Here is a 25,429-nt window from a genome sequence, read left to right on the forward strand (position 1 = left end):
TCTCTTTCTCAAAATGTGGAGCAGGGGCTGTGGTTACACTTGCACGACAGCTTCAAGGTCATAGCGCTTACTCTACTGATGAGCTGACCTCTCAACATCATTTAGTTTTGTGGGCAGGAAATACAGAGGCAAGAGCAAAGATTTTTGGTCTTTGGAAGAGGGAGGGTGGGCAGAGACACCCAGAGGGGCAGGAACACCAACCAAGGGAAGGTGGAGTGCCCAGGGACAGCACATGCAGAGAGCCACGTATTCCGGGAGTAGAGAGAAGCAGCAGCAGATGGTGCCTCACTAGAAACAGATTAAAGCACTTGGTACAGAAACGAGATGTGGCACCACGGGGCGGTTCAAATCAGAAACAAACTGTTCCTAGCAAAGCTCTGACTCGACTGGGAAATCAAAAGCCTGGGTTAATTTCCCTCCTCAGCACGAGAAGGTTCAAGCCTACATGCCCCATTTCCCTATAGAACGGTAACCTCCATGCTATCAAATAAACCTGGAGAGAGGTAGTGGGAGAAGTAGGAGGTGGTGAGACAAACTCTCTCTGCATGTGTAAAGATCCACTGACTGTAGAAGTGTTCTGTGCCATGAAGTGTACAAATCCCGGTGTCATTACTATTGAAAACATAATATGCTCATTGTATTATATATACATTAACGTGCCCTTCTCTGGCATTGAACTGCCCCAATAGTTAAAGCACCTGGTATCTTTCAGACGGCAATGACTTCTAAGCAGAGTGGTGTTCTGTGCATGGCTGACAGGTTATCGTCTACTGGCGCTCACATTTAAAACCTGCTTTCATCTTTGAAATTCAGGTATAGGATAGGCATTTTAGAACACCTCTGTGATGTTCAAAATTTACATGCATGATGGAGAAAATTAACTTAAAGAAGTAGATTAAGCAGTGCCTGGACTGCAAAATTCACCCTTGTCTAGCCCACACTAGAACCACTATTGTCATCCCTCCCAACAGCAAGACAGACAGTTTTGAATACTCCTCTCTTCTCTTTCCATAGGAAGACAGTCAGAAAGGCATTTTATTGTCCGAAGCATAATTGTTTTCCTTATGGACAAGGCACACTTTGTACAAGAATTAAAAAAAATGAAAAATGCACCACAGATGATTTGCAGTGTGCTTTATAAACAATAAATTATATGAAAGTGTTTGACTAGAAAGAAAAACATTTCTGCACATGCTGAAGGCATAGCCTTTATAGTTACCTTTAAAGTGCTGGGGGTTTTTTGAGGAATACTGAATTGAGTAACACAAGGAGATAAAGAACTAAGCCTGCATTTCCTTAAGATATGTCGCTCTGAGATATAATATTTGGTTACTGGAAGAAAAGTGTAGTCCCATTCAATAGAATTCATAAAATTCTGTTAAAATTGTGTCATTTACTGAGAGGAGCAGTTCTCTGGTAGAAGGCTGTTGTTCACTGGAGGACCCCAGATAAGGCCACTCAGCAGCTGCTAACTCCTCTTTGCTTTCAGCTGCTCAACTCTGTAATCATTTTTTACATGACTATTTCACAACTGCATCTGCTCCCGCTGCTCTAAACTCAGCAAGGAACTGGGAACAGTAGGACAAAATCATTTCTATAGTGAATCAAAGGACACAAGGGCCCATGGAAGGCTTTCTTGCATAAATCATGGCCTACAGGGAAGAAAATTTGAGGTCCCTTGTGAGGAGCTAGAACCACTTTAGAAGCAGCTTCATGTAACTGCAGCTGGTACAACTTGGGCAGTTTTTGTGATCTCTACTTTCTGACTGAGAGTAGTGACACTGAGGTTTTCACTGTCGATGGAATTCAAGATGAGAATACACAAAATGGTGTCTCAATTCCGTAGAGGTCTCCCATTTTGGAAGAAAAACAAATCTAATACACTGGTGTGAAAAACAAATACCACAACTTTACAAAAAGAATGCTACTTTTATTTCAAATGCTGTAAAAAGCCTCATATAAATTTTTATAATGCTTCTATGTAACTTTCCCAACCACAACTAATGAAACAGTCTAGGAAAAATATAGCAGTTGCCATTTTGACTCCAAGAACGAGCTGCTGTAATATATCAACATTAAAAGGACAAGGTACAGTATGTTACAATGCTTGTAATTGCTCGCATTATTGAAAAAAGTGAGAGCACTTCCTAAGCATTAGAGTATAACTGGGCTGAACTGCAGTATTCCCTACTTGCTGTCGCAGAGGAGGAAAGTCACCTCTTTAGAAGGAGCCGGCGCAACACCCTTTGTACTGCTTATGCCCATTTATCCTGGTAGTGTGGAGAGCTTCCAGCAAGCCCCTTTGCACTTCGGTGGATTCGCCCACGTCAGATGCTGTTATTCCATACTGTATCCAACGGCTCAGGTGTTTAACAATTGACCTATAAAAATAACACTTATATAACTCTCCAGCAAGGCAAATTTTAACAGTGCAAATGCAGTATCAACAATATTTGATTTATGAATGCTGGCAAATTTTTTTTTTTTTAAACTCCTTTTGCACATGAAACAACCTCCGCTGGTGTCCTGTGCCTAAGGCCACTCACGCTGACCGGAGATGGAACAAAGTGCAAAAGCTCAGCTGCGTTTCCCAATCCAAGCTTCCTCCCCAGTTTCAGGGTCTTCAGATCCAGAATTTGGATTCAGGCTCACCACTTCCATCAATGCACTCGAGTTCTCCCCGCTGGAATAGGCTAACTTCCCAGCAAACCTCTGATAACAATTTGCATACACAATTCCACATTTTAACAAAAGTTAACAAAACATACTTCCAGAAAATAAATTTTCACATGGTTGCAATCATCAAGCCATTTCAGGATCTTTGGTACTTCAAGAATAAGAAAAATAAATGGCACAATGACAAACATCACCAAAGGAAAAAAAACCACAGCCATCCAAAGGAATATGACAAAAATAAAAGATATGTTGCACTTCCATTTTTTGAGAGCCAGTGTAGATAAACCTTGTGTTCTCTTTAATCTGTCGCAGTGTCACAGTTTCACCTTAAAAAAAATAATCATCCTAAAAGCAGTAGTTAATATTTTGTTTAACTTGAATTACTGATTAAAATAATGCTATGTTTAAAAAAAAAAAATCAGCTACCACAATACAGGAGGTTATGCTAAATAGGCTACAAGCTGTTTCCCTATGGATATAACTCCTACGTGAGCACTGATATGGTTAATCATCTGCATTTTTAAATGAGTATTATCTTTAGTGTTACAAATATAAGGGTTGAGCTTTTTCCCAAGTTTGTAAACCAGTGAGTATGTACAGACATAGTTGTTTAATAGATAGCTTTAAATTAAGTGTGTATTTATCTCCCCTCCCCCAAGGCCCACTGGAAAAAAAAAAATCACCAGTATTACTGAGCATTTGCAGTTTCCATGAAACTTATCTTGTCTTAGCAAGTTCAAGCAGAGTTATTTTTATATTACGCAAATAGGGTAACTGTAGTCTTTTGAAACACATTGTTTGCAGGAATTCCACTTCTGGTACACATAGTGCCCCACGGATGAGACTGGAAATTAAAACTAATAAAAATTCTCTTTTGAATAGCAGTGTCCTTTGGGGCCAAGTTTGCATCTTGGATATTTTCTGCCCAAGCTCCCCTGTCTTGATAGAACGGATTGAAGGTCTTAGAAAAGGCATTTCCTTCCCATGAAGCCTCAGAAACTACTAGGGCACGGGCAGAATGAAGTTTGAAAGTATAAAGGTGGATTTAATTGAGTAACTGGTTTTGGATGGTCTTTGGTTGGATAGAAGTTGAGCTTCACTACACTGACCTGGCTGAGAACAACACTGGAGAATTTCAGAGGATCTTGCCCCAGTGGCAGTAAAGGGGTTTTAATTAGTGTGAGGTCTGGGAAGAAAAACTCAGAGATCGATGAGCTGTTCCCACATAAGACCAGCATTTAGCCAAAAGCTTAGCTTAGCTGTGTTCTGATATAACACTATATAAAATGGATGGGCCCTGAGGTACTGGCCATTCCTCTTTGATGAGCTGAAGACTAAAATTTTTTGTAGAAATGCAGTATAAATAACAGAGATGCCTGAAGGGAGACAAAATATTGGAAGAAAGACATCACTGAAGCCCTTGAGGAGCCCAGTAACTGTTGGATCAGGGAAGACTACATGCACGTCAGTAAGCCACTGATGCACAGAAATCTTGGTGGTAAATGGTCTTCGATGCAGCAGATGAACTCCCCAGTGTGTTTTTTAAAGCATAGAAATAACTCAGAACAGCTGATACCATGGTGCCTAACAGCAATAAATATTTCGGTAATGGCTTTATAGTCACTTCCATTTTGCTGAAAAAAAAACCAAACCAAAACAAAAAACAATCAGTCTAATGGAGTCTTCTGTAACTGTATGCCAAAACATCCTGTGCTTCACACCAGTGAGTATTGTGGAAGCTGCAGAGTGCCTTTCACTTGCGTTCTGAGGAGGAAGACAGCAACACTGACTCTGCTTGTTCAGTTACCAGGGACTTGTTGATTGCTGTAAACCTCTTTCGTAACCAGAAAATGATATCGAAGATCTCTACTGTGATAGATTCAACATACTGCAGATAATATGCTAGTACAGGCAGAGATAAATTTGCCAGCAGTCCTGAACTGCTGCTGGGCTGAGAAGCAAAACCACATCCAGCAGAAGGAGGGATTTTTGCTTCAGTTTCCTCGACCTGGGAGAAGGAAACCCATTTCTGCTGTCAGTTTGTCACCATCATGTGGACTGGGGAGAACAGCATTTAGGTGCTCTGCCCGATTCAGTCGTGCGGGGTTGTGGTTCCTGGAAACTGGGCTCCAGACTCGGCTGATCCTTTGTAATCCCATGGTCCGCATTAGATGGAGATACTAAAAGCAGATGGAGTCCACAGGAGAGGGAGCCTAGTGGGGCGATCCTTTTCTTCTGGCTTGGCAGAAGCTGCTACAGGATATTCTGAAAGAAAAGGCTAGAGCAGGATCCCTTCTGCCTGGAACTTCTTAGAGACAAACAAGAAAAAGCAGCAATTCGATCAGTTTTCTAGGATACATTTTGCTCAGGCAGAAAAGGCTATTTGAATTGTGAGTAGCAAGAAGATGATCTGCCTTACAGCAGAGGCAGGAATGCAGTCCTGGAAACTCAGCCACCTCTTCAGAACTTGGTATCAAAAAGTTCCCCTTCTGTTAAAAATCTTCATAATTATTATTTACATTCCTTTTTATCTTCTGAAGTTGCCAACCCATCAACTATCATTTAAAGTGGAAATACGACTAAACAGATCACGGGGACTGTCTCACCGCCACACACAGTGGAAAAAGGAAGGAAGAGAAGAAGAGATGATCGGCTGATAAAGCCAACCAGCGAGGAGAAGCGAGGGTAGGCAGGGTACAAGTAGGCCCATAGGACACCGCTATTTAAAATAATTCAGGGTAGCCACACCCATGGGGTACCTGCAGACCACAACTAGAACACCCTTGAGGAACTGCTCAGAGAATTTTGCAAATGTGGGCAATGGTTTTTTTTATACTGCATATCTAAAACCCACCAGGTAAGCAGTATAATAACAATGCTGCATAAAATGATATGTTTTACTCCTGGGTGGATTAGATGGTTTACAGTACAAACAAAGCCACAGTACAGAGAGGCATAATTAACCGTTATACACACGTAGGCAGTGCAGTTACAAAGGGATGTACGTTCCTTTTATTCCAGTACCTTTGTATAATAAAGTTAACAAAAATATTCAAATATTTAAAAAAAAAAAAAAAAAAAGCCAGCTGGCACTGCCAACTAATTCCTGTAATAGTCTTAGAAATCCTAATCCCGTAGAATTTCCTTGTGAAATTGATGCGCACCAGAGTCAATGTATTGATAACTAATGCCAAGCGGGTCTGGTGATGCAGCTACCTGAGGTTTGTGTTTTTATTTCTTTTGTGGGTTTGCGTTTTGTTTCACAACTTCCCGGCTTTCATGTAGGAAGGGATCGAGCCACGCTGTGTGAGCCCTTCAAACCTCTTGTAGGTATAATTGAGGAAAACCCAGTCTTTGGATTTATAGTCAGGTTCCGTTGTGTTTGGCACTAGAATTCAGAAACAGAAGTAAAAACAAAACAATTAAAACCAGCGTTGCTCCTGAAAGGACTCTTCACAGAGCACTGACATAAACAGTCCTGAACTCTTACTTCTCCCGTCAGCAGAAATTCCTCTAAGTAATCCTGTTTCTAATCAGGTCACTTGCCTTTTGTCAATGGTCTGAGAAGAGTTACAATTTCAACACTTAATCACTGAAGCAGAAAAAGGTTTTGTTGTTTCTTTGAGGTTTTTTTTTTAATATGTCTACACACAGTAACAGACTCCCATACCTTGACAGGAACCTCTGAAACACCCACAGGATATATAACTACAAAAAACATTTAGGATGCTCCATGCACAACACACACGTATACATATTGTGTTATCCTCACCACAAAAAGAGGAAAAAGGTATATCCGACTTCTCCCAAGAGAACTACATCTATCACGCACAAACTACTTCTAGGCCTTCCTCCCTGCTTAGAGCTTCTGCGAGGTTTGTACAGCCTCCATTTATTTCATGAAAAGCCCAGATGGCTGGTGTGCTGCACTCGGATATGCGCTGCAGTGGGCTCCTACATTTAGGTCTCTGGTTGCCGCTTTTAGTGTTCTACAACAATATTTTCAACCCAAGATGCCCAAAACATTGATATCAAAGTTCATATTGAGGTATCTAGACATACAATAACATTCTCGGTGATACAGTGGGTCTGAAATGCCAGAACTAATAGAAATGTACTTGACATTAACCAAATATGGACTTAAATAGTCTAACTTAGGCACTGGAGATTGATTGCTTTTGCATTAAAAAGGACAAATTTCTTTGTCATGAAATAAAAGCCATTTCAAACAAACAAAAACAAAACAGCTTTTTGATAATTCTTACAATTGTTAGCACATCTACACTTATCTGGCATCAATTAATCATTGTTATGTATCTGCCTATTTTTAAGTCATTAATAATTCATTGTAAACAGTGGGAGCTCGGAGAATTTGGCACGTCAGAGAATCAAGCCTTTTATATATAAGAATTTCCTACTACTTGCCAAAAGAAATTAACAAAGAAACCCATAAATTATTTATAGAGGCACTCAAGTTCATAAATCATGATGTTAAATAATCATACATCTGAAAGTTTTTGCCTACAAACACATGAACATTTATGTTTGGCATGAAGCTCAAAAGTCACTAAAGTTCAAAAACAAACCAGTGTATAATGTTTTACAAGAATTTGGTTAGAAAGACTGTATGGTAGAAAACTGTACCATGTTTTCTGTGCTCACTATATGCAAGCCATATTTAATAATAGATTTAACTGTTAAAATTTGTGGGCTTGGTTCCCCCCCTCAAAGTTCTAAGGAAGTAGATCATAAGTTTACAGTTATATTTGAAAGACAGTCTCTATATCAAGCCTGTATATTACCTTGATTAGGGTATCAGAAAAATGAATATAAACAACAATAACAGTGGAGTACTCTGGCATGTCATAGACAGACATTTGGAAATTACAATGGTGGTCTCACCTGGCTGTAAAATATCAGATTCAGGGAATTCATCAAAGTTGGAAGTATCATCAATACTTTTGATTTCTATAGGGATTGCAGCTGGTCTTTCCCTGCAAATAGAAATAAATGCCAGAACAGTGAATACTAAGATACATTAAGTTCCAGTTTTGTTTAACTTGGCTTTTTAGAGTCCCTTTAGCTTAAAGCACAAAGGTTCCACATCAGAGATGTATCTGACTCACCTGTTTGCTGACATCATGGGGAGATTTATTGGTTTCCTATCTAGCATTACTATCTTCTTGGCAAACTTGGGGAAAACATCATTTTCCCATTAACTGAACCAGCATTCCACATTTATCTACCATAAATATATATATCGTACCATTGCTACGATCTTTGTTGTCACCAAGAATCACTGGTTACCTCTGTTTCATAAACCCAGCCTACCCAGCTGAGTAGGATTTTATTTGCATTTGGAGCCAAGAGACATGTTGCTTTACAATTCCAGCGCTCATCAGCCTGGACCTCATCCAAATACCTTTCAGCTGTAGCTCCTATTTCTGACATTGAGTCGCCAGTATCTCTAATCCAAAATGAGCTGGCTCTGACGTGTTACTGTTTTATTAGCTCAACAATTAGGCAGCTCTTTAAGAAGTTTTAAGGTGTCTTTCAAAGTTGCTTAAGTGGTCTGTCCCATGAAAGCATTCAAACGGAAACATGGCACTGGGGGAAAGTCATTAATTTACACCTGTAAACTTACTACAGTTGTAATTATTACAATTACAATTAAATCCACGTCTGGGTGGAATGGGAAAACCATTTTGCCAGGTTGCCAACTGTGGCATGAACAGATGTGTCACTGCTCTTGCTGCTTATTAATGTCTCCCACACTGAAAAGATAAGCTACATCAGGCTTTCTGCACCAGAGAAAATGAAGGGATAAGATCTGGACAATCACAAGTCCACAGTATGGATTTTCAGGTAGAAAACTACAGTATTACTGGAAGAGCAAACCACCTCAAACCTTAAAGAGAGCTGAACAGTTGCCATCATTTCAAATGAAAGTATCTGTGGGGCCACCAGAATCTGCTCTAAAGACGTTACCACTTCAGGTACATGCAGATGTAGCTCAGAATCTGCAGGTGCAAGCTCAGGCTGCAACTGGTTTGGCTGCCTCTGCTGGGCCCTCTACCCAGGCTTGGCCCAGCAGAATTTGGACGCTGAGACCACGACTCTGAGGTGAGTTGGCGCCTCTGCCCAGCGCTCTGTAGACATACCGGTTCACTCAGGTGTAGTATCTGCAGCGTGCAGCAAAGACATGCCCTGTGTTTTCCTCCTACTTGCTGCCTCTGCTCTTCATTCATCTACTTCCCCTGCATTTTTGGAATAGAGTTTGCTTTTCTCGTGTTCCTATTACCAAAAAAGTCAATTATAGCAATAGCTGCAGAGCCCATTACTACTGGAAGAGGAGCTCTCTGATGATATCAGAGCATACATCAGGAATAACACAGCCACCCTACCACAATTTCTTTCCATCCTGGGCACCCTGGGGCAAACCAAGGCATCTCAAGACAGTTAAAATCTGATCGGATCTATGAATATCAGCAAGGCCTGAATACCTTCACTGCCACTCACCTGCTGCCAGTAGCTGCCTTTCAAAATACAAGATAAATCGGAAATTATCATCCTTGACATCATAGCGCATGAAATTCTTGCTTTCATGGCTTTTGTTCTCTATAAAATGTGTATGTGTGTATATATACATACCTGATATGTCCCCAGTCCACTCCTTCAAAAAACGGATGACTTTTTATTTCTTCTACTCCATTACTACCAATTCTGTTTTCTGAGTCAGTACAAAACCTGAAAAAGTAAAAAAAAAAAAAATAAAGAGAATGTTACAAGAAATGCAGACAGAAGCAAATAAAACTGCCATGATATCCTGTAATACGAATTTGAGGAAGTTCTTTCAAATCGTTCCATCACTTCGGGTAATGTAAAAATAGCCCATTGCCCCTAGGAGAGAAGGGAAATAGTAGAAGCATAATATCGTTAAGAGTCCCAAAACAAAAAGTCATAATGACCTTTTCTAAACTGTTACATCCCATCTTCATGGTTTGTAAAAAGCTGCTGCGAGTTCTAGCCCTGCAAGATTAGTTTGGCATGGAGACTTAAGTTTCTACCCCTGAAGACTCCTCTGCATGTTCTCAACTATTTAAAAATCTGTGTTTCAAAATCAAACTAACAGGAACAGACACACTAAGTGAAATAGGACTACTGTCTGATGTCATATTTTGGAACTGAGCCAGACACATTCAGAATGTGCCATGTCCACAGCATACCCTATTCTGCTTGTCATCTCCTCCTTAGAGGTCCAGATGCTGATGGTACAAAGACCCAAGGCCTATCTCCGATGTGGCCCAGCTGCACAACCTCAGCCCAGACTCCAGAAGAAATTGTCAATTTGTGAGAAGCAGCTATGAGAAAGTGCAGAGAGTCAAGTAAGGTAAAACAAACAAAAAAAGGTGAAATTTGAGACAGAGCTAAGACTGTTGAGATGGGGACTGTTACCTGCTCAAGTAGGCAGAAAAAAAACACCAACAAGGAAAAGTAAAAAAGCCTAAAGAAAAAAAACCAGGGAGGTGAAAGCTCTCTGACAACAACTCAGCAACATCAGGGATTTGTTCTAGGGAACAGCAGAGGCTGACCCTTCTCTGGACTGATGTTTGCCTGGACAAGACTCTGAAGAATCTCATCAAGGAGATGGTGAGCATACCAATGCTTGCCCTAGAAGTTCACTAAATGCTAGCTATCTTTTCTGTGTGTCAGCAAAGATATAACCGCTTTATATTTTTACACTGTCCTTGCAGTCTCTTTGAGGGTGGCAAACGGTGTCAACAGTGACACAGACAAGGAGGTTTACAATAACAGAAAAAAAAAAAGCCTGTGTCAAACAAAAAGCTTGGGGTCTCGCTGAGCGCAGAGTCACCCGATGACCTCCTGGAACTGGGAAGCGCTTGGTAGCATGTGGATGCGGGCCTCCTGCTGCTCTAAGTCAGCTGGCCTTTGTCAAATGAAATCCTGTTTGCCCAGATGAGCAAAGCCTCTGGCTGTTGATTTAGTTATCCTGAACTCTTAATTCCTCCACAGGAACATATCGCCCAGATTCACAAGGCACTTTTCACATCAATACATTGCAATATAAAAAAACCCAAAAAACAAAACAAACCACTTTCTCCCTAGTTATTTAACATTTCAGCAGGCAATTTGGTAATGTAGCAAGTTAGGCTGTAAACAATCTCCAATTATGGACTGTATTGTTCTCCTACTTGAAGTTGAGTGTCACTTGGAAAAAAAAAAACCTGCTTATATTTCTACTGCAGTCCAGCCAGTTGGTGGATGCCAAGTACTAATAATAGACCCCAAACCTTGTAACAACAGTTAGCCAGACCAGGTCTCAAGATCTGTCAGGCTTTATCTGAACCTGAGCTTATTTTAGTTTGATTTTATCTATACCCATAAAAATAACAAAACTTTAGCTTTGTCTGCAAGTTCCTTTAACAACATGCAGGAAAGGTTAAAAAGAGCACTAAAGAAAAATGACAGTGAAAATGTAATACAACTGTCATATGCAAATTTATTATTGAGGATTAGCAATAATGAAGTTATTTGAACTGTGTTAGTATCACTGTAACCGAATTAAGAATAAATGTTCATTGTATTTGTTATACTTGCTGTATGCTTCTGGAGCATCACTTGGACTACTAATAAAATTCTAGCTCTTGGCTCTGCCTATGAAGTACATTCCCCTTTTGCCTGTAACAAAATTGTGTCAGCTTGTAATATTATCTTTAAAAAAAATGAAAGCCGAAAATCATCCCCCCTCCCAGGACACGAGAGCATTTCTGCCTGACCTTGACCCCTAAACTCCTCGCAAAAGCTTCAATGCAAGCTGAATGGATCAAAAACTGTCCTTTTGAAAAAACTGAGTAAATCAAAAACATCTGAAGATTTCTGTTCAGGATGTAAAATGCTGGTACGTGATTATTTTCTCGTTCCCCCTGAGAAAAATTGTGTATTAATCACTTTTTTTTTCTTCCTTCAGTTAGCTCTTTTTTTCCTGATACCATGATACAAATGAAGATCATTACAGCTTATTCCTTCAGGTTAAACAAATGGCAAAGGACAAAAGGCTAAAAAAAAAATCCATCCAAGACAGCAACACAGAAGAAACTAACTTTCCCTCCAATCTAAAGTCTCCTTCATGCAGAACAGAAAGTTAACTCAGTGGAAGATGACTGTGTCTGGTGAGTGGGCAGAACTGGCCTTTTGTTACTGACCTTAGAATTAAATCCTTTGCTTTCTCTGAAATGGGCACCTCTGGAGGAAATACCAATGTTTCTTTCCAGTTCATAACTTTCCTATAAGTTTCTTGTGGAGTTTCTGAGCAGAAAGGTGGATACCCTGCACAAACAGATTGAAACATTAATAAGCTTTTCGCAGAAGAAGAAAGTGACCTTGGTTTCTGCTTTTGCTACCATGGCTCCTAAATCTACCAAGTAGTACCAGTCAGAAGTTCTCTCTTTTGTAATGCAATGATAAATGTTATTTTGTTACTTCCAGGTAATGAGACTGACCCTCAAAAACATTTAACAGTGAAACATTCATTGGAAAAGCAGAGGCATCATCTCTTCTTGTAGACTTGGAAAGGTGGGAGGACTTCAAAGTTTTCTGGAAGCTGAATTTGGGGCTTACCTCAGGTAGAACTGAATGAAATTCTGGTACCTCCACTATGCAGAGGATCAGACTCTATGAACTAATGGACCCTGTTACCTTTGAACGATTCTTAAGTTGGGTCTTTAACATACCTATTAGCATTTCATACATAATTACTCCCAGAGACCACCAGTCACACAGCTTGTTGTACCCAGTCTGCATAAATACTTCTGGTGCAATATAGTCTGGGGTTCCAACAGTAGAATATGCCTGGAAAAAAAAAAAAAAGAATAAACTCTTTAAAAGATACATACCATGTTTTTATACTTTGCAAAACCTTTTCCTGGAGATTCACATATAGGATCTTGGGTTTTGGATGGACAAGAATGCTTCATTTGAGAATTCACAGTATCTAAAATCCCAAGAACGTTATTCTTTTACATGAGTAAGCACAGAGAACCTTGAAAGTAAATGGAAATCACCCTCCTAATGGGATGAAATCATGGAGTATTCCCACTGTGATATCAGAAGGTCATCTTAGCTAAAATATTGGGTAGTTGCATTACAGACAGAGTTCTGTTGTTCTTGTTGTAGCTGTGTTTTGTTTGTTTGTTTTTCAATAAAAGGGATAAGCAGTGGTAGATTCCTATGTACAACACTCATGATACACTAGCTATTACATGTATTACCTTTATTGCAAAATTAATTTGAGCTCTTACCAGACACAGGGTCCATCCTTTTAACCTTTTAAATGTGCAGTCTAGATGATTCTAGATGAGGCCATGCAAACCTCATGAGGTTCAACAACAGCAAGTGCAAGGTCCTGCACCTGGGGCAGGGCAACCCCCAGTATCAATAAAGGGACAAAACATCTCTATTATAAGGACAGGTGAGAGAATTGGGGTTGTTCAGCCTGAAGAAGAGAAGGCTCCAGGGAGAGCTTATTGAGGCCTTTCAGTACTTAAAAGGGGCCTGTAAGAAAGATGGGGATGGACTTTTTAGCAGGGTCTGTTACAACAGGACAAGGGGTGATGGTTTTAAACTAAAGGAGGGGAGACTCATGCCAGACATGAGGAAGAAGTTTTTTTACACTGAGGGTGGTAAAACCCAGGTTGCCCAGAGAGGTGGTCGATGCCCCATCCCTGGAGACATTCCAGGCCAGGCTAGACAGGGCTCTGAGCAACCTGATCTAGTTGAAGATGTCCCTGCTCATTGGAGGAGGGTAGGACTAGGTAGCCTTTGCAGGTCCTTTCCAACACAAACTATTCTATGATTCTGGTTCATGACTACATCTCAAGCTATTTGAAAATTTTTCTTTACTGATGGAAAATTTTGTATGGGGCGGGGAGAAAAACAAACAAAACACAAGCCAACAAAAATCCATAAAACCAAAAACGTCCACCACAACCAGTTCTGCCAGAAAAATCTTTTACTTCCATTTGTCTGGCCAGAAACTTCATTTTATCAGACAGAGCTGAGACATTAAGTTTTGAACCAACAGAAAACCAGGAATATGGCTCCTTTTCAAATAGTGTTTATACAAGTTATAATTTTGGCCTTTTTTTCCTCCCTGTTGGACTGTCTCATGTCTTTACTGACCTCGAGATGCAGTATTTTCAGGGATCTAACTCAAAGTGTGAGTAAGGGCATGAAATACAGCCCCTATGAGGTGACATGATTGCAATGCCATCTCATTATGTCTCATGATGAAATAAAAAACAACCCAAAAGCTTTTTGAGAACACTGCTGCATATCACTTTTTAAAGAGAGTATGCAAAAGTTCCACAATTTGAGAACTGAGGTTTTTGCAACTGCTATTTGGTGAAAATCACAAGTAGGGCTGAAATTCTGAAATCCCACGGCTAGCAGATATTCTCCTTTGATTCAGTTAATGCCAGAGGGCCCTTGACCACTCAGCACAAACCCAGGCTGCACCACTGCAGTGCCAATGTCCTCCACTTCCTTTCCATCACATTCCAATTCAGCAGAAGGACAAACAAGTCTCCCCACAATTCTCTGAAAAAGGATCGCACAGCTACACATCTTACAACACTGAACTGCAGGAGTTAAACCCAGGAGTTCACACACAGCATCAATGCCAGGTCAGTTTAGAGACAAGCTCAAGAAACAGCTTTGCTGAGCGGCTGCTGACACCTGAGGTTATTTAGTCCAGATGCTCGTATGGGAAACAAAGGCACAGAGAAGAGCCAGGCCTCACTGGTCACAGCTCTGAAAACAAAGTGACCCAGCTGATGGTCACCCTCCCACTCTTCCCCCATCCCTGAGCTATTCCACACTTGGAATCACTAGACCACCTTCTTTTGAGTTAGCTAAAATTTTGAGAGCTTGAAGAGAGCAACATCTGTAAGGGATGTGAGGGCTTTTCAGTTTTTAAAAACCAGGAGCATTAATGCCCAGTTTTTATTCCACATTTTCTGTAAATAGTTTAAAAGAAAAAAATGTATACATAATTTTATCAACTCACCAGCTGTCGCCTGTTCTTCTTCCATGTTTCTGCTTTTCTCTTTGAGTTCATATTCTGAAATGCTAATTTACAAAATAGTTATTAGATAGTAAATGCATGTGAGAACTGAAAAGAAAATATTGATAACATTCTGCTTTCAAACAATTACTATCTTTAGAAGGCTTTAGTCTAGAAACAAATACTTGATTATAACTGCAGATGGGAAAATGATAATGAATAACTACTGTCCAATTCACAGCTGAAACTCATGTAAGCAGGACACATGATTAGCAATTCTAAATTAGAACTTGCTAAAAGTTTTACAGATTGATCTGGGATCAGCAGCACTTATTGTTGCAGCTGGCAACATATATTCAGATACAGGCAATTTTTTTTTTTTTAAGCAAGAGGTGAAGAATCTGAGAACTGTAGAGGAATTTTACATTTGTAGAATAAAACACTAATGTGGATGTGTCACCAAGGCATGCTGATGAACAATTTTACTCTTATGAAAAGCATCATGAGATTGTTACTGACTTCAGTTAAGTCACCACACGAAACTTATGTCCCTTCTGAAAGAGTGTTTCTGTAACTTCACTAACATCATTATGAAAAATATATTAAAATAGTTACTTTACATTATGTGTGTTTGTATCTATGTACAAATGTGCAAAAATACATTAACGCTGCAGAAATCATATTTTCTTTTCTGTGAAATGCTTCTGTGTCCCAGGGAACATGCATTTCCAGTTTTCCAACTAAATGTAATCCGCCTGACCAATCTTGCTTAACCCAGCAGAAATAAATTCTGACGTGGCATAGCTGCAGCTCAAAACTATTTACATGTTTAACTAGGACACCTTATACTTACAGAAGTCACTTGGCGGGTTGTGTGTAAGGTTCCTGTAGAACTCAGTTCTGTGAGCTTTCTTTAAACCTGTGCATAGCCCAAAATCAGACAGTTTTACATGACCCTAAAAAAAAAAAATCAAAGATAAAAATATAATTTAGAAAGACAGGGCTCAAAAAATAAAGTTTTAATAACTGCACTTGCCTTCTCAGGCCATGAGGGACTTCCATAGGACTACCTAATCCAGGACAAGTAGGCAAATAATGACTGAATCTTGGTGGACTGTGAGATTGTATTTTCTCTCAAACCAGTTCTTGCTCCCTGGGAACGGTTACCTCTACAGTTCTGCAACAGCTGAGGGCAGATAGTTTGCCTGGTTTTTGTTTTGGACGGGATACCACTGAGACTGAGAAAGCCTCCACAGCAACATCCCTTTATTTTGGTTTGATGGTAACCTGTCTTTCATTAGGTTTCCAGACATCAATGCTAGATGGTCTACAGGTTAGTGTATGATGCTTAGTGGGTCTATTTCATGTCTCACTATGGTCAAACAGAGTTTCCACTTGTGTGCAGGTAATAAAACAAATGAGATAACCGCAGGAATTGAACTGATTATTTAGCATTGTCTGAGTATTTCGTAGTTTCATTTGTCTTGAAGTAAATAAGTGTATCAGTTTTTAATGTGTACGAATATGAGCACCTGGACACCCTAAGCGGGTCTTCTCACTTAAAAGGCTTGCCTTAAAACCTTACAAGAGTTAAAAGGCTTTCCAACAAAAAACAGGAGCAATTTTGCCTTAGGTAAACTAGTGTTCTACAAGGAAAAGGTAAAATCACTGGTCTGGCACTCCTGGTTTGCCCCAATTAGCACCACAATAAATGATATTATCTGCAGACTGAGACGTTTAAAGCACAGGCAGTTCACATGCACATTCCATGCCTTAGCATCCAGCAGAAGGTTATCTGGCTTAATATCTCTGTGGATGAATCCCAGCTGGTGAATAGCATCTATGGCCAGCACAGTTTCAGAAATGTAAAACTGTGTCTCCTCTTCTGATAAGGTGTCTTTCTTCATTAGTAAGGTCATCATGTCACCTAATCAAAAAGCAAAAAATACAACTTAGAAATCAGAACATTTTAATCACAAGACTAATTCTATGTGAAATCCCAGTAGGATCCAAATTTAACCTTGTAACAGGCCTTATAGCTACTAATTAAAAAACTATTACTGCAAGGACCTACAAACCCAACATACTTTTTAAAGTAAACTGGATGTAAAACTGTCAAAAATCCTTAATAGGAATTTTAATTCGATAGTGCAGAGGATACAGTGAATTTTAACGCATAACATGTATATTGCCTGTATTTACTAGCTTTAGTAGTAAAAAGCGAAACATTGGATCAGAAAAATTACTTAAGTTTATTTTAACACACGTCCATAACCTTTCGCCTTCCTGTAAAAATCAGGAGTTGTTACATTACTGGGACTTCATTTAAAACAAATCATGCAATATGCTTGTTTCTAACATTTTATGAAGCTGACAGCAACACCTAAGGAAGAAGTACTTCTATCACCTCACACCATAACATCCAGCCTACCTCCAGGCAAGAACTCCATGATCAGGTAAAGATTTCTTTTATCCTGAAAGCTGTAAAACATTTTCACTACCCAGGCTCCATCTGCTTCAACCAAAATGTCTCTTTCGGCTCTGATATGGGCCACCTAAAATTTAAAAAAAAAAAAACCAACAACAACAACAAAACTATAATTAAAGGATAATTTAATTATTTCACCAAGGAACTCCATATTATATGCCTACTCCTAAAATATACTTTCATAATACTTAATGAAGAAACTATTTTTCATACTCTTTTCATACATTTTTCATAGTTTTTTACTAAAGCCTACAAAGTCCTCACAAAATACCCAGCAGAAACCCACAAAAGTCAACTCAATGTTGAAAAATAACTGTTCACACAATTTTGCAGAAGCAGTCTCTAGAAGCACAAAGCAGAGCTTGTTAAGCTGTTTCTGTTTGTTGGAAAGAGCCGAAAAAAAGCTGGTGGAAAAGTGCAATTCCCTTTTTTACTATACCCTAAAAAGAAATAGATGCATTCAGAACAATTACAGAGCTGACCATCACAGAGCTGTATACAGTACTGCAAGCTCGGGCAAAAAATTTGAAGTGCAACTCGAGGTGCAAGTACTGAGAAAATTATTGGAAAAAGCCAGAGCTGGTCTTAAGGAATGCAAGAACCAAGAGGTGAAGTGGTGGATGCATTACGATTACTGTCAGAAGTTAGCAGATTTCTCATGTGGGTATACAAAGAAACAAAAGAGCTAATGGCTGCTTCTACACAGGTATCTCACAGTTTAAACTTGGCAAGATAAGCCCCAGGACTCTTCTCTACCAAGAGTGACAGAGTGCCTAAACTAATTACTCCCTGCAAAACCCGATTCCTTCATCGCTGTGAAAAGAGAGAAATGCTCGACTCGCAGTGAGGTACCATCTACTTGCCAAACCCATGCAGTCCACACTGGGACAGTGCACAGAGCCCTCCCAGATGGTACACGGAGACTGCTCCTATGTGTGTACACGGCGAACCTGACTTGAACTGCATGGCAAGTGCCTTGGCCACGGGGGAACAGGGCTGGGATGAGTTTTGTCCCTTACAGATGGTGGCAGGTAGCAACGAGCTCAGTGGCCAGGATTAAAGCAGTGCAAAAATGGCTCAGGGTCTTGGGCTACTCAAGGAGGAGGATGGGGAGAGAAGAAGGAGCCGTTCCTCCATGTGATGTGCACGAAGCTGGCCCAGAACTGATAGGGCCACCGCTGTTGCTGATGTTGGTCCTGGGCAAGTGAGTTTGGGAACACCTGACCTTGCTCAGGATATTCCAGTCCCAGATGAGGCTTTGTTCAAACAAACAAACAAACTACACCACCACCACAAACAAACCAACCCCAAAATACAAACAAACAAACCAACCAACCCCAACACCTGAACAAAACAGATCTGCTACTCCATGAATTCGCTGGAAACTAAAAGTAATGGAGATTGGAGGAGGGGTGTACATCTTACTGGAACATACCATCATTCTGAAGGAAAATGAAAGACATAGGTATGGAAAAATATTTCTTGACAGCTGTAAGATTTTAATTATTCATACATCAGAAAGCAACTTCTGCAAAGAAAATATGTACCACTACTTCAGCTTTGAGGGCTATTTCCAATAAGCAGCAAAAAGAGTCTTCTGCATGTCTTCCCCAATTCTACTGGCCAGGAGCTTCTTTACATGTGTTCTTTTCACAGGGAAATGGTTTGCCTCTCTGTACTACGCACTCCAACTTTGATTGATCTAGCTCTGTCTATTCTCATTGGAAAATATTTCTTTCCACCCCCCACTCCTCACTGTAGCTATAAAATATATTAAAATCCTGCTTAAAAAACAGCCAGGATATCTCCCAGTGCTATCAGGCTTGCAGGGGCAGGGGAAATTTTAATTTTCTTGTATTTGTGTCCTGTGTTGCTTTCCATTGAACAAACCAGGCAATGAAAATTACAGCAGAAATTTGCTGTCCAGGGAAGATTACAGTCCCAAACTAAATGGAGAGTGCAGGCTCAGCCTCCTTGCCACATCAGGTTATGAAACGGGGGCAGGGGCCACACACATTCTGGCTGCTGTGCAGAACATGCTGCTCCTCTGGTTGCCTATATTCAAGGGATGGGCTTGAGAAGACAAAAAGTCTGCACCAGGAAAAAAAAAAAAAAGCGCAAAGTAGAAGAACCACTGCAGGGAAATGTAACACAAGAGCAAATGATGTGTAAGGTTTGGACAGGTAAGGAAAAGTCCTCTTTTATCTGCACTTTTGCTTGAGACATCCACACTTGATTTCACTGCTTTGTAGGGCTAAAGTATTTGCTGTGTCCTACCCAGGAAAATGCAGTGAATTGTTAACTAAGAAGCAAAAGCAAAAACCATACTAACAAAAACAAAGCAAAAGAAAACACAAGACCTGACTAAAAAGCAAAACCAAGGAAAACAATGCCAATGAACAATGTGACATCTCTTAGTATCTAACCATCAAAAGAAAACATCAAGTACTCTCAGATTTTACTTTGGCACAGTATAATTTTTCGAGAAGCATCTTCCTCCAAATGCAGTTTTACAGATTAAGTACTATAAGGTCTGCATTGATACAGGATGGAAGAAAAAAAAATTGTTGTCACTGTTCCAAATTGGTTGTCAATAAAACATTTTGTTAAAATGCTGTTACTTGACCTTATTTTTACTTTCTAACTTCTACTTATTCTTTTGTACTGTGGTAGCAACTCCACAGATGCTTCGGACTGCTATACCATTATTGGGGCTACGGAATGAGAAAATATGACCAAATAGTATCTGCCATTATTTTTGCAGTTTTCTAGACAGCATAAGTTTGAAATGTAGGGGACTTGTACAACACGAACCTGCTCTTTTTCCAGCATATCTGCTTTTCTTAGTATCTTCATTGCATAAATATGACCCGTATCCTTCTTCTGAACGAGGCGTACCTATAATGAGAAATATAACCCAATCAACCTTCTCTACCTCAGAAACTAGACCCCAGTGTGGAATCTATTGGAAAGGCTCAAAATTGCTGAGCATGGAAAAGTTCTTTGGTTAAACATTTAAAAACACATGGAAAAAAGAAATATTTCTACACCATGTACAACACTAACACTAGTGATGAACAGATAGCTTGAAGTAGTTACTGTTTTAGGAAAAGTTAGCAGGTATAGTAAATTCCAGGTAGCTGTGACATTGTATATGCTAAAATTCAGGAGCAGATACAGACGTGATGTGACAAGGGGCAGAAGAAGGTTTACAGAGAGAAGCTGTGCAACTGCAAATCCATAATTTCAGGGGCCACAGGGGCAATGTCAGTTTGGGCTAATAAGCAGCTGTGGGAAACTAAGGACCTTTCCAGAGGTCTTGAGAAATTGATGCATGTAATTCATTACGGGGCTTATCACACTTGCACAATTACTCAAATAGCTATTCTTCTGCAGTAAAACTCCAACTGGAACTTTTTATTCTGTAATTAAAATGTTTCTTTTAAACGTTCAATGCAATTTTAATAGCCTATTCAAGCAAGAAAGGAACAAACCTCCCCAAATGCTCCTCTTCCTATAACTTTCAAAGATTCAAAATCATCCAAGCCAAGTCTAGTCCTCTTCAGTCGCAGAAACTCTGTTTCTTTGCGAGCGTGTTGTGACCTGCGTAGTTTTTTCTAAGGAGACACACAAAGAAATTTATGAGCTATTTGACAGTAGAAAGTCAAACTATACAACCTCCCTTCCTATCAAGTATTCCCTCTCCCATTAGGATTACAGAGAAAATGTAAAAGCAAGTTTTTCCAAAGTTCTCAAAGTATGATCCATGAGCATGGTCTTTTATATAAGGGCCTCAGGCCCAGCCTCACTTTATTTTCTTTTTTTTTGGGGGGGGGGTGTTTTTTTTAATTACTTATATATAAAGCACCAGTAATAAAAAATACAATGAAAAAAATATACTGGTTCAAACAAAGTACATCAGTCCAAAGACATCAGCTGAGGTAAGGATTCTTGGTTTTGGGCAGTGTGAACGATCAATAAAAGCTGAAACTTGCACCCCACTGAAAAGACTGATAACAGACAACAAGGAACCTAACAGGCAGCAGAGGTCCACCTTACACTACCTTCAGCAAAATCCATTTGGTTTAAGGCAGACACCTGTATTTGAAGGAAAAATCTGTCCAAATCCTGTCGTATATTTTGTTCTATAAAAATGTCAATCGGATTCACTCCAAGAGAAGACAAACACTGACCTATGCTCCCAAGGATGCTGAGAAGATCTCATAGACTGCTAACAAGACCCATCCATCAGGCACCTGCCAGATTTTGTACTAGGGTGACAGTGTCATTTAAAACCACAAGATGGCATTATGCACCCACACTCGCTTTTCCCTCTTCCCACAAGTTACAGCCGCCACAGAAAACTCAAATGACTGAGGCACTGTTCCTGTTGATTTCCCTGCCCATGCTGAAGGCAATACAGGCAGGCATGGTGTGACGAACCTCAGAAAAGCAACTTACTGACTAAAGTTCTGAGACGTGCCAACTAGACAGACACCCCTCCTCCTCCCTATCCAAAGGGAGCAAGGGTGTGTCTAGTTTATTGTTCAAATCAAGAAAAAAAATGCTACAGCATTTTGCTTTCTCCCCACTTCTTCTGAGCACATCTTGCCTTTTTTTTTCTTGCCAAATACAATGGAAAACAATTTTAATCTTTGAAAAGCATGCTATGTACTTGCTGTGGTCATATGTCTCATAATGATTAAGGGTGGCATAAAAAGCCTCAGCTATTGCAAGTATCATTCAAGTGTCTTCACAGCTTCCCTAATAAACAAGTTACTTACAGGGGCAACATTCATTTACAAAATAATGTCATGCTAGCTGATGTTTGTGTTAGCTCCTCAAATGCCAATTTGAAGTAGTGCGACAAAAGCAAAGCAGCCTCTTCAAAGGTTACTGAGGTAGTATTACCTCCTCGTCTGCAAGGCCTTCCTCTTCCATAGCCACTTCCAGCTTCTTCTGCCTAGAAAGGGAAGAAGCAGGAGTTTGTTTATTTAATTATTTATTAAAAACAAACATAACACTACAGCAAGACACCTTCACATATTCCAGATACTGAAGAGTTTGCCTCAAATGGAAATTTGAAGACTTACTGCCCACTCCATCCATTTACTTATCTGTAACCAAAGCAGGTGAAGATGTACAAGCAAATTTATACACATACTTATGTATTTGCAGAAATAGGCATTAAAGGTCCAAACATATAATCACTCTAATTACACATATTTCTTCATATAATTTTGTTGAAGTAAGGCCATTTTTATAAATTAGGATTATGAATCAGAACAAACAGGTTGTTTTTACCATTTTTATCTTGGCTCTACCTCCAACACCTCAGCCAGCTCCAGCTTTCACCCCCAGTCTCAGCCTTGCTGACCTTTCCCTGGTCACACACCTGGTCCTGCTCCCCCTACCCTCATACCAACTAGCTCTACACTTCGGATTCTTCATCATCTCCTCCCAGTGTCCTGCCTGGCCCAGGGCTCTCTGGTCTCAGAGCTCCTCCAGCTGGTGCCACGCCAGGCTGGGAGGGTCTGAGTGGGGAGCGATGCCTGGGAATACGCCACAGATGACAGGGGGTCAAGTACATGGCAACGTGTCTGCTGCAGCCCTCTTCTTCCACCTGTGGGATGCTTCTTTATGACCATCAGGGTACAGCTTCCAGAGAGCTGGTTACCCACTAAGAGCAGCCCAGAGCTCGAAGGCTGCATGCCAGGCTGCTGGTGTCTTTCTGCACTTCGGGAAGTACAGCAGGATCCCCTAAATTAAAGGCCCTCAGTAGACAGTCTATTCTCCTAACTCGAAGCAACTCAATTACGTGGGATAATGACTAAACATGATGAAGAGAGAAACCCTGCTGCTTGGCTGAAAACCCCTCAATTAAAAACATATTACCAAGGGAATGATAATTTCACATGCTGATGACAATTTGAAACACAACATTCATTATAATCAAACGTTTGGTGCTTTGACACTTAATTCAAGTAGCACTTCACCACATCAGAGGCAGAATTGGGCACTGATGAGAGAAGTTAAAGAGAAGATGACCAATGCACATGCAAGGAACACCAGTCAATGCCACCCAAGAGTAATTTAGATGTGGGTATTACATCACCCCCAGAGTTTTTCCTGCCCACCCAAGAGCCTCTCAAACTTTCCATCACCAACCCTATGCTCTTTACTGCCCCTTATTTCCACCCCAGGCCATCCCCAGCTCTCTGCCTCCTTTCCTTACCCCGTCGCCCTGTCAAACACCTCTCCTATCAGTCCTGTTCCTTACCTCCTGCACACTCCCTTCTGCAGGGTTTATGAGTCTTGGCATGAGCTCTGTGCTGCAGAGCATGAATAGACACCATGAGCAACTGCCTTACACAAAACCAAGTTACCACCCACTAGCAGCTCTGCAGCATCTACCCCTGTAGAGTTTATTCTCTGTGGCAGGCACGGAGGAATCCAAGTTCACCAACCCTGCACACAGAAGTAGAAACCTCACACATGCTGCAAAATAAGACCCCGCACCAACTGGTTTCTGCAAAGTAGTAATAATCTGATGAGGAGGTAAATTAGAATCACAGAATGTCCTGAGCTGGAAGGGATCCACAAGGATCAGAGTCCAACTCCTGTCCCTGCACAGGACAATCCCAAAATTCATACCATGTGTCTGAGGGCATTGTCCAGTCTCTTTTTGACTACTGCCAGACTTTCCAACCAGTTCTTGAATATTGTCAGGTTTAAATTGCGTGAGAACATCAAAAGTGGTCACTCGGTGACTGCTTGGTGTGGTAGCAGGGGACATTCGCAGGTCTACCAGCACAGCTGCTGAAAGGCAGCCTGTACCATTCAAGGATTAGCTCCTTGCCACCAAGTACAGAAAAACTTCCAAGAACTGCTGTGTGCATGGGGATCAAAGTGCCCTTAAACAAACACAGCCAAAAGCCAACCAAGAAAAGCTGAAGAGGAGTGAGAGGAAGCAGAGCCAGTACCTGGTTTCTCTCTCTTCGTGCTGTATAATTAGGTTGCTGTAGAAGTTCTCCAGCGTAAGTTTGGCCACTGTCACTCTCTCCCGGGTGTGGTTACTCATGGGAAAGGATGTTGTAGTCCCTGCAGTCATCGCCATGGTAACATGTACTGAAACGGAGCATGTCAAATCATTACTCACTTGAAAAAAAAATTTAAAAGTATATATATTTTTTCCTCTTTCCCACTCCCTGTCTCCAAATTCTTAGATGCTACAGAATTCACAGGGAAAACACTGTTCTTCAGATATAAGAAACTCTATTAAAATGCTGTATTATAAAATTATCCCGAGATAGCAGACGGACTTACTACCCACTCTCTAAAAAAATAACAACATGTTGGCAAAACAAAGGGTGAATCATAGCAAAGAATTATGCAGGCTATGGGCAGCTCTTGTCCACAAATGAGGAAAATGTACCTCCAGCTGACTTGAGCCCAGCCTGGGGGAGGGAAAAGGCAACGGAGCACGAGAAGGAAAAGGGGGAAGTGAGAGGAGGACCAGGCAGCTCCCACAGCTGGACATGTCATAACTCTATGACAATTTCAGACTCCAGAAATGCTAGGTGCTACCAAAAGGACAAGATAAAGTGAAGAAGTAAATGGACAAAACCCCTAATCTCGTCCAGAAGGGAAGCTGTTTCAAGGACAGAAGATAGCCATTAAATTTCTTTGAATTTTAAAGTCGCTCAACAAAATTACATGTGGACAGTTGGGGGGGATTTCTAGAAATCATCACAGGAAAATGAAATAATGGAATTGCTGTATTTAAAATGGAAAACCTCTGTTGCTGTTTTTTTGTTTGGCACTTTTTTTTTTTTTTTTTTAGGTAACCAGTCTTTCCGTTTGTTTCCTTTCTGACCACCTCTGTGCCATGCCGCCCACAAAACGAGCCTTTTCTGGAGCGGCTGTTCATTCCAGAGCTCCCAGCATTCGGAATCTCAAATTCAAGGGGGAATCATCTTATGCAGTTGTAAATGTGTTACCCATGTAGATATAAAGTACTTACAGGCCAAGGTATATGGTCACTGAGCACTTAAAAACTGAGAAGAGGAAAAAAAAAAGGGTGCTCTCTTCCATAGCTGTCATCTTGAACTCAAAGAACTTGGATGTGCTAGAACAACGTTTTAAAGACTGGGAAAAACATCATCTTAGAGCAGTCCTGAGTC

The 25,429-nt window shown here is 40.4% G+C and overlaps 1 protein-coding gene across 2 annotated transcripts in view; it reads right to left on the bottom strand.

The window, feature by feature from the left end:
• Window positions 1-1,929: 1,929 nt before the first annotated feature.
• Window positions 1,930-25,429, bottom strand: part of STK38L (serine/threonine kinase 38 like) — a 51,916-nt gene continuing 28,416 nt past the window's right edge. The window contains exons 2-15 of one of the 2 annotated variants that reach the window (XM_065637638.1): window positions 24,230-24,374; window positions 22,158-22,209; window positions 20,741-20,863; window positions 20,061-20,144; window positions 17,190-17,313; window positions 16,531-16,685; window positions 15,612-15,714; window positions 14,762-14,823; window positions 12,429-12,546; window positions 11,901-12,024; window positions 9,328-9,423; window positions 7,579-7,670; window positions 5,893-6,064; window positions 1,930-2,381 (exon numbers count right to left, since the gene is read on the bottom strand). In XM_065637638.1, the coding sequence (XP_065493710.1) occupies window positions 5,937-6,064; window positions 7,579-7,670; window positions 9,328-9,423; window positions 11,901-12,024; window positions 12,429-12,546; window positions 14,762-14,823; window positions 15,612-15,714; window positions 16,531-16,685; window positions 17,190-17,313; window positions 20,061-20,144; window positions 20,741-20,863; window positions 22,158-22,209; window positions 24,230-24,363 (1,395 nt within the window). In that variant the 5' untranslated portion in view covers window positions 24,364-24,374 and the 3' untranslated portion in view covers window positions 1,930-2,381; window positions 5,893-5,936. Of the gene's footprint in view, window positions 6,065-7,578; window positions 7,671-9,327; window positions 9,424-11,900; window positions 12,025-12,428; window positions 12,547-14,761; window positions 14,824-15,611; window positions 15,715-16,530; window positions 16,686-17,189; window positions 17,314-20,060; window positions 20,145-20,740; window positions 20,864-22,157; window positions 22,210-24,229; window positions 24,375-25,429 lie in introns of both variants that reach the window. The other variant, XM_065637630.1, reaches the window with a different exon arrangement.

The sequence above is a fragment of the Caloenas nicobarica genome, chromosome 1 (assembly GCF_036013445.1).
Source record: "Caloenas nicobarica isolate bCalNic1 chromosome 1, bCalNic1.hap1, whole genome shotgun sequence".
Lineage (NCBI taxonomy): Eukaryota > Metazoa > Chordata > Aves > Columbiformes > Columbidae > Caloenas > Caloenas nicobarica.